The sequence below is a fragment of the Ictalurus punctatus genome, chromosome 12 (assembly GCF_001660625.3).
Source record: "Ictalurus punctatus breed USDA103 chromosome 12, Coco_2.0, whole genome shotgun sequence".
In the NCBI taxonomy this organism is placed as follows: domain Eukaryota; kingdom Metazoa; phylum Chordata; class Actinopteri; order Siluriformes; family Ictaluridae; genus Ictalurus; species Ictalurus punctatus.
Window position 1 is genome coordinate 17,228,420 of NC_030427.2, and position 10,291 is coordinate 17,238,710.

At 38.2% G+C, this 10,291-nt stretch overlaps 1 protein-coding gene across 1 annotated transcript in view; it reads left to right on the plus strand.

Moving 5' to 3' along the window:
• LOC108272455 (POU domain, class 2, transcription factor 2) overlaps positions 1-2,041 on the plus strand; it is a 46,925-nt gene extending 44,884 nt beyond the window's left edge. The window contains exon 21 of the mRNA XM_053684084.1: positions 641-2,041. Coding sequence (XP_053540059.1) covers positions 641-948 — 308 coding nt within the window. The 3' untranslated portion in view covers positions 949-2,041. The remainder of the gene's footprint in view (positions 1-640) is intronic.
• The last annotated feature ends 8,250 nt before the right edge of the window (positions 2,042-10,291 follow it).

Genomic DNA, 10,291 nt, shown 5'->3' on the forward strand with positions numbered 1-10,291 from the left:
TTTTTGATTTTTGATTTGCATGATCTGTAAGCTATAATCATCAAGATTAAAACAAAAAAAGGCTTGAAATAGTTCAGATTAGGTGTAATGAATCTAGAATGTATGAAATTTTTTTAATTTTTTTCATTTTTTTAAAAAAATGAACTTTTCCACAATATTCTAATTATACACACTATGGGTGTATTGTATTTTAGGATATGAGGCTCTTGATTCGGTTCATCTGTGTATTGAATAATACATTCAACAGACTGCATACAAAATTTGTCTATTCATCATAAAATACCACATATAGTACATTTTGTGCAGTTTTTGAGATGTGGTGGACATTTTGTTTAGACCTGTCAACCTCACACACCAGTGAATTAGCATAATTAGCCTTGTTACATTTTGTTCTGTACTAATGCACAGATTCTATTTCATTATACACTGCTTAGAGTTTGAATGGGTACTACAAACACCATGGCATTATTATTTACACAGAATATAATGTGAATTGTGATCTCAGTGAGTATGGTCTAGTTGTTGAGTCAAACTCTAGAGACCGTCGTGTGTGAAAATCCAATTAGATTGTTGTTGGTGCCATATTTGTTGTTTGTTGATTGTTGTTGGGCTGTGTATAATTATGTTTTTCTTTTCACAGCTCTGGCGGTCAGGGGAGGCCAGATGCCCTTTTCAACCCTAGAGAGCAGCGGTCAAATGTTCCTGGGTGGGGCCACAGCTCCAGGGATGGGACTATGCTCCTCCTTCTTTCTTAACCGGCCCACATTGTTGCCCATGGCCACAGGCACCAGTACAGGATTGGTCAGCACAGCACATGCATGTTCACCCTCCAGTGCCAGCCGCATGAGCCCAGACTCCTGCTCTGCCTCTCTATGCTCCAGCCCTGCTTCCTACTGCTCCTTCAGCGAAGCCTCTCCCCCACCTCTAGGAGGGGCAATGGCTGAGTGACACCTGCAACGGCCTATGGCATGCTGAAGGGGAGGAGTCAGATGCAGCTGAGACAAACACAAAAAAACCTTGCCTTTTCAAGCGAAGCCATCTCTCACTCCCACCATTTCTCTCCTCCAATCCCTCTCTCACATTACCAAAAATATCCTGAGCAAGGGAAGTATGAGTGTGAGAAAACATGAAGATGGGGGTGGATGAACAAAGAAATTTATTGGTCTGTTCATTCTAAGAGGAGGAGTTGCAGTGTTTCTTTTTTGGCCATAAACAATAATGGACACCTTTATAAACAAAAAAAGACACTTATATCAACAACTGAAGCAGAAGGTAAGGACAAGAGCCAAAAAATACTTGTTGTGAAAAAATAAGGTGGTGGATAAACAGAACAAAGGAAATATATTTGACTGCTGTAAGTGGATGGAAGGAATGAGTTGAAACCAAAAAAAGTAGCTTGAGAAAAAAAGACTGAAAAAAACAAAAATGACAAACATGCCAAAATTGCCAAAACCAAAACACCAAAAACTGAAACCAAAAAAAAAAATCGGAGAGAAAAGCTTTACATAAAAGACTTTTAAACCTGACTTGTCCAGGATCAGATCATCAGCTCCACATATAATCCTCATTTTTCAGGTTTTCTGTTTTTTCTTCCTTATTTTATATCCTTCTTCAGATTCCCTGTCTTTCAGATTAGATTATTATTTTTTTTTTTTCAATTCATTTTGAACTTATATGTTTTTTGTGTGTTTACATCTTTCTCAATCTACCTCTACCATAAGCTTGCTAGGGTAACTCTGTTTGAGACTGCCATTATTCCACATCATTTTGCCTAGCCACTTTTTTTTTTTTAATAATTATTTTACTATTATCATCATCTGTATCAATGGCATGATAAGCTGAGTGTTTGTATTAGTACTTCTATAAGCTCAAACCCTTTAGCATCTTAATTCCTTTTCTTTTCTTATTCATGATACCAAATCTTAACTCAGACGCATTCTCTTAATACCAAAGCATTTGTCTGTCCTTGTGGCATCAACAAGCAAGAGTTCAGACAAGACCTCAGATATGTCAGAAGAAAAACACACTACCAACATCTAACATCTAAAAATGTGATGCCCCTAAACCCCCCCCCCCCCCCCCCCTCTCGTGACCCTCGCCTGTGTGCTGCAAAGTGAAATATCAAAAGGGTCCAATCAAGAAAGGTAATAAAAGGAGGGAGAAAAATCAACAGGCCAGAGTGGCCACGTGTAAAGATGGATGTGTGGGAGAAGTTCTATAAGCACTTCCCTCTGAAAGGGAAAGCCTTCAGAATGGAATACAAAGCATCACTACTATTGATTTTCTTTCCTTTCTTTTTTTTTTTTTTTTTTTTCAACACAAGGAGCAAACCAAAAAAAAAGTGAGCAAAAGTAATGAATGAGTGAACTAAATGAAATCAAGGAACCACACACACACACACACACACACACACACACACACACACACACACACACACACACACACACACACACACACACACACAAAATACAATGCAATGAGCAAATATGAGGTGGCTGAAGAGGAAGTGTTGGGGCAAAAGTTGATCAGAGACTATGATTGCTGTGATTGGCAGTTCAATGGTGAATGACATGCAAGCTCCAAGCTCCTCTCCTCCTATCTCCTTTCCATGATGTGTGACCTTGTTTTGTTCACTCGCATACCTGAGGAATATTTATTGACCTCACTGAACTGAACTTAAAATACATATATATTTTGTTTTATTGCCTTTTTCTTGCTTTATATGTTGATGCTCTATGACCTAGTCTCATTCTCTCTATTTTTGGGATGATTAGGATAATGTATTTCCTATTTTGATATGTTGTTACTGTGGGGAGTTTAAAATATTACTGTGAAAATGTAGCTTCCAAGTTGTACCTTGATCGAGAATGTTGTGACAAAAAAAAAAAAAGAAGCCAAAACTGAAAAACCAAAAGCAAAATCTTTTTTGATACATAAACGAGCCAAATAACAGCCAAACCAATGAACACTGGATGAAGGGAAACAGATAACTACCTGCACTGGTGCTAGGAGAGATTGAAGGTGTGTATTAAAGAGTGCTTGTTTGTAAGAATGAGTGTGTGTGTGTGTGTGTGTGTGTGTGTGTGTGTGTGTGTGTGTGTGTGTGTGTGTGTGTGTGTGTGTGTAAGAAAACTATTATCCAGCATATAAACCAAACTGAACTGAACCAGTTAGCCTACACACCTTCTGTCCATTGTATCACCAGAGAGCAGTGAGTAGCTACTGTACATCATCACAGAAAAGACATACAAGAACAAGGACACAGAGAAACCAGTGATGAATCTAGCTGTGGTGGGAAGCTGTGGGGGTGAGTGGGTGGGATGGGCTTAATTCGACTGTAAACCCAGCTGACATACACTTCTAGAGGGAATGTACCTGTTAGTGTTTCAATAGATTTTGTAGGAAAAAAAGCTAACTTATTGCTAATGTAAAAAGGCTGTGATTTAAAAAAAAAAAAATTCTTATGAAGTGATGATGATGATGAAACCTTCAGACCAAAAGCTTTAAACTGTTTGTCTTTGGATTTTTCTTTTCATGCGAAGCTTTGTGTTTACTTTTGGAATGGTCATTTTGCAATTTACAGTGTTTTTCTTGATGATTTGTATGGCACTGTTTTCTTAATTTATTTGTTTATTTATGTATTTATGATGTTTTAAGTTATCACTTTAGTCTTTTTAATCATTATAAAGCAAACTGGATAGATATGGGGTGACATTTAGGAACAAGATGCTAGTTATGGATGTAATTGTGGTTCTATAAATACCAGATAAGTGCCAGGGGCAGTGTTTAAATACATGCCAAGACCTTACCACAAAGTCACATGGTGATGGTATGATGCAGTATTTTGCTATTAAATACCACCCTCAATGTCTATCTGTCTCTGTATGACCCTTCTCATCAAGATCTTGCTGGTATGGCATTGGTTAACCATCTGTATAACCTACACCAAGATATCACGAGGAAACCAAGCACCCTAGGACTGACCGGGGTGGCTGTGGCTCAGGTGGTAGAGCAGCTTGTCCATTAATCACCCACATTCCTCCACATGCTGAAGTGTCCTTGGGCAAAACATTGAACCCCAAGTTGCTCCTGATGGCAAGCTCTGCTACCGTGAGTGTGTGTGTGTGTGAATGAGTGTAACAGTGTAAAGCTTTATAGAACCATTAAGGTTAAAAGGTGCTATATACTTGCAGACCACTTACCAGAAGGGTGCTCGGATATAACTGCTGGACTTACTCTACTTTGAGAGGCAATGCTGATCTTATAGAATCTGAGAAAGGTGCATGGTTGATGCCCAGGTGGCAATGGTGCCTCCTGGAGAAGCACACCTCTGAGAGCAACCCTTAAGGAGGAGATGCTTCATGTAGACTGGCATGTACAAAGACATCTCTCTCCCTTCAGAATGGTTGTGACAAGTTTATGAGTGCCTAGTGAGACATCATTTATAATGATGTAGATGTATATGGAGATTATTTCTTGTTTAGTAGTTTCTGGAGAGAGGTTAGTACTTTAGGCACCAGACAGTATATGTCCATATGATGAAGTACACACCATTTACTTCCACTTGAAGTTTTCCATACAAGTCCCATGCACTACGGGTTAGTAAATGTGCTTGCATTTTTAGGGTGTGGTCATATTTATTGGGCTGTGGTTTCCTCTGAGAGGCCATACCCATAGACGCAGGTATTCTGGCTGAGGAGGACACTGTGGCCTGATTGCTGAAATCTGTGTAATGTTGGCAGCGGTGGAAAATCATACAGTAAGACACCAGCCAGCTCTGCCCTAGCATACAACTACTGACCATGTAGGATGAAGGTTAACGTGTGCTTCCTCCAAGAGACATGTAGCTAGCCAACCGCATCTTTTTGAACTGCTGCTCATGCTGTGTCAAAGGGCAGCATAATACCCTCAGAGAAAAGTGCCCTCTTCTGCATATATGAGCTCACAGAAGCCGATGATAAGCTAGGGTCACTTTTTATTTTTATTTAGAGAACTTATTACACTAAGAACACATATCAGCTTGCAGGAATTTGCTTGCAAACAAATTAGTGTCTATCATTATTGTTGGGACAACTAGTGGCTAACAATTTCAATTAATCCAGCTTCATGCTGATTGATTATGCAGACTGTTTCGGTAGTAGGGAGCTTTTCTTCTTTTTCTTCACTATGAGAATGAGTGCCACAAGTGGCTCCTGGAGGTGTCAGGATTCAGCTTATCATCCATCATTGTTCATGAATCTAACTAAAAGTTTGGGTCTAACTCTGCCAAGTGATCATGCCAATGTTGCCGTGCAACATCGCTGTGCATTCTTTGCATGAAACAGCCATTGTGACAGTTGCTTCTCTGATCAATGCCAAGGCATTGGATACAGAACTGATGCCCGTCCTCGGCTTCTAAAAAGCTCAGGTAATGACTGCTCAAGTGTGAATCCTGCATTATAGCGTTATTCACTTGGAGCTGAGACTATGCATATAGTGGGAACCAGTGATTTGGTGGTTCACCACAAGGAGCACTAATCTGAGGGAAAGCCAGCTGTTGAAACTGAATGAATCACTGAGCAAAAACAAAATTATAAAATTCAGCACTGATACAGGACAAAAATGGGAGAGAAAACCACCCCTGCCCCTATACAGTAGCAGTACTAACTCTGCAACTTTGCAAGCTTTCCACAAACTTTGCGAGCTCAGCAGTGTGAGCAAGGTATGAAGAGGGAAATGCACTCAACATCACTAGGGGCAGATATCACAGGCCTATGGTTCATCAGATAGCAGGTGATGTGAGAAAAGAAGCTCTGCACTGAAGGAATAGACTGAAGTCGTTGCCAATAGACTGAGAAGTGAGTCCTGCGCAAATTCACAAAAGTAGCTAAGAAAAATTACGTTGGTAGAAGTCTAACCGTGGTTTTGGAAGCTGGTTACCTGTAGCTCCAACTGCAGTCACAAGCTGCTATGTAGATGGCTCCAACATATTCAGAAAAGTCACAAGGTGAATAAAAGTGACAGATTTTTTAAAAATAGTAAAATACTATGTCCTACTGTCAACATGTGGTAAGCTTTCGGCATGTGCTAGAAGGTGTTTAAACATTGCTCCTGGTAGGTGAAATAGAACTGTCTACTGATTATACTGATTATTGCAATATCTTTTCAATCTCCAATCTTTTAAAACAGAACTAGCTGCTGAAATCCACTGTCCTTTTAATGGGCACAACGTTTCTTCTGAGGCCTGATTTCCCCAGTGCTTTAAACCAACCAAACCAAAGGGTCTAATGGAGAAAACTGGCTGAACAAAAATGCATGTATTCACCCAATTCATTCATTTTCCCCATTTTTGGACATATACCTCCATATACCTCATGTTAAAAATACCAAAAAGTCCGTTTTTGAGCTTGGATGTTGCCCAGGAGAGAGAGTTTGATTATTTTTCATTTGTCTAAGTGTTCACAACCACATGGACATAACATCATTTAATGACTAAAATCTATAGGATGTCTACGAAAACTATTTAAATACAGAACCTGGCCAACGTATTGCCTTTATAGCAATAAAATCAATTCTATACATGAAATCTTACATCATTACTGGATTGATTCCCAGGTGCTCACTCACTTTTAAGGGAACTAAGGGGAGTTGTTTTGATTGCTTTTAACCCAACTATGGAGTAATGTATTCATTCAACACAACCCCTTTCTACAATTGCACCACCCTTCAGCAGGTTACTGCCTGCACAGTTGCTCACAAAAATACAAAAAGTAATTCTGTCCATGTGCCAAACTTGCACAATGCCTTTTCATTCACATTATGATCATACACACAGGGCCTTTAGGTGTTAAAACTGAGAAAATAGTTACAGTTCCTTTGACATTTTACAGAATGTCCACTTTGTATGTGTGTGTGTACGCGTGCTTATGGACTTGTGATGGGTCCTCTGTGGAAAACCTAAAGTGATACCAAAGTTAAACACCTGTGATATATGACGTCATAGACACATGTAAACATATACGGTTTTTAGTATATACATTAGTCAATAATTTGGCACACCTACCTTTAAAGAACAGCGACTGCATCTCAAATGACTTTGCTTTTCATGTTGCCATTCACGTTTTGTTTATAGTGACTGGAATTATATTTGAATGTGTCCTATACTAGTTTATGATTTCAGAAAACACAGCGAATAGCCACCAAAATACATAATTAGTGTAAAACATTTTATATTACATGCATAACTTCTAATATATTTTGGATATTTGGAAATGAATAGTGTAAACAGGAATATCTATATTACTAGTATTACACATGTAAAAAACAAAACAAAACAAAAAAACAATTAAAAAACAATATACAACACAAAAACCTTCCTTTAAATATTGTTCCTTTAGCATAAGTACATACCATTTTAGTCTTTCCTTTTCCTTTGTGTTTTATGAATACAGCTTTAAGCCAAAGGTATTTTGATGAGGGCAGCAAATATACTTATATTTAAAATTAAAAAAAAAAAAAAAAACTCAACTGAAAACCAAAGAGTTCCACCCTTACATTTTCTCTTTATATGTTTTTATGAACCATGAATAAATGTTCATTATTCTCATACTCAGAACAATGTTCTCATGAAATATGCTGATGTTGGTAGATATGGACTCTTATGATGGTCTCTTTGACTCTATTCCTGTATATTCTAGGATACTTTTTCCTGCTCCTTGTCTATGTGTTCTCGTACCCTTAGCTCAGAATCACTCCATGGAGTTTGTAAACTCATTTTGGATTTTGTTCAGAACTATTGAACTGTCCCTTACTCATCGCTGTCTGTGTGTCTGTTGTATAGGGTGAGGATGGGGAGGGGGGGAAGGGGATAGCCAACTAATATGTGTTAGGATTAAAGTGCGACTTTAGACTAAGACATGTCCCAGTCTGATTTATTAGCACCATGAACATACACACAGCATTTATCGTTTTTTAAGGGCCATTTTCCCACAATGAGCCTTTTACATTGGCAGAAAGTACAAGAAACGCTAATCTATACAAAGGTTTCATAGATTTTTTTCATGAGAATTTCTCAAATGCCTTAAAAGAATATTTGCTACACTTTTCAAGTATATGTTCTCTAGTAGTAAGTATCACCTGAGTAAAATATATGAAATAAATAGGATTCTTTGGTAGTAAACTAATGGACTGTACTGTATTAAAGGCTACAAAAGAACAAAGTAGATCTCCCCTAAAGAGCTTCCTCATTCATTATTAGTAAAACATTTTTTTATAGTATAATTACAGTAGAAGATTGTACAACAAATATGTTTTGAGGTTTGAATACCTGGCTTGAGCTGAAAATGAGTTGGAACCAAAGTCTACACTGTAAGGAACTGTAAATAATTTTGTTGGCCTTACTAATGCATATTTTGTGTTTCTCTTTCAGTAGGAAAAGTGGTCTGAAATAGAGTGCATTGAAAAGCTTAGTTACTTTAAAAACGCTTGATTCATGGCTTCAGAATTATTATTAGTGCAGTCTTTACAGGTATATAAAACACGCATGCGTCCTTTGTCTTTGACCAGGATTAAGAAGCACTATAAGATTAGCATTAGCATTATTGCACTATTAGCATTATATTAGAATACCTGCCACATTGGAAAATCCTATACTACAGCAGTCAGTTGTACACCAAACTATCCAAGCTTCATATGACAAAGGAAAACACATTCAAATTTGTTTACATTTACACACATTTGAGATGGGATGTGATCTACCACCTTATAATTTTTCATATGAATTTAGAAGAAGGATTTATTTTTCACGTGTACATTACAGCACTGTGTAATTCTTTTTTTTTTTTTTTTGGTCAGAGTGCAGGGTCAGCCATGATACAGTGCCCCTGCAGAACATAGGGTTAAGGGGCTGGCTCAAGGGTCCAACAGTGGCAGCTTGGCGGTTCTGGGGCTTGAACTCCTGACCTTCTGATCCGAAACCCAGAACCGTTGAGCCACCACTGCCTAACTGATTTTAGTGAACTGCTCACTTCAGATAAATGTGATAGGGGATTTTATCATGTCAATTCAAACTACAGTTTGTGAATTTATGTCTATAGTCAACTGTTTAATCTAATAGCACAATGCAATTTCCCTAATCATATTTGCAAATACATACTTTTTTTTTTTTTTGTCTGACATCTGTCTCTGGCTCTGTGGTTGGAATTTGTAGTTGGAAATGAAGCACCATGTAGCTATGTTCAGTTTTTCTATTGCCAAGCCTAACAAGAACATTTCTGTTTCTTATCATAGTACAAAGGCATTTGATATTACTTCTTCAGAACATATATGTTCTTCAGGCTTCTTACCTCTCCGGTCCTGATTAAATTGTTTCACACCATCATTGGGCCCCCCTGAAGTCTAGATTGTTCTATCAAAACCACTCTTCTCTGTGGTTTACTCCTAAGCTCCATGCAAGAAAAGCAACTGGTCAGCACCCAGAGCAGGGGTGGGCAATCTTATCCACAAAGGGCCGGTATAGGTGCAGGTTTTCATTCCAACCAAGCAGGAGCCACACCTGATTCTATCCATTTTAATCAGTCGATCTTGTGTTTAAATGTACTATCATGTGTGGCTCCTGCTTGTTAGGAATGAAAACCTGTACCCACACCAGTCTTTTTTGGATAAGATTGGACACCCCTGACCTAGAGCATCTATATAGGGAAATTGACCATGCTGTTTACCTCACCTACTCAGAGCACTTGCTTAAGAACAGTCCTAAATTTCATCTATAATGAATGGAACTGCTCACACAGCCAAAACTCTCTTCACGTTTATTAACATACTCACTCAAGCCGAGTTTGGAGGAGCACTCATGCTTTAATCAGCTTCTTTAAAGAGAAAATAAGCAAAACGCATAAGCATCTCCATACAGTCTTGTCTTCATACAAAAATGTGATGCAAACAAACTCTTACTGAGCCAAGCAAATGGGCTGGTTTGAGTATTTGTATAACTGCCAATCTCCCGAGATTTTCACACACAACAGTCTCCAGAGTTTACTCAGAATGGTGCAATAAGGAAACAACATCCAGTGAGCGGCAAGTCTGTGGACAGAAACACCTTGTTGACGAGAGCAGTCAACGGAGAATATATATACAGTTATACATGTACATATATATATATGTAAATATACATATACACTAAGCAAAAAAAAATGTCCTCTCACATTCAACTGCTTTTATTTCCAGCAAATTTCTGAACATATGTGAATATTTGTATTAACATAAAAACATTCAACAACTGAGACATAAACTGAGATGGAATAATGAGTCCCTG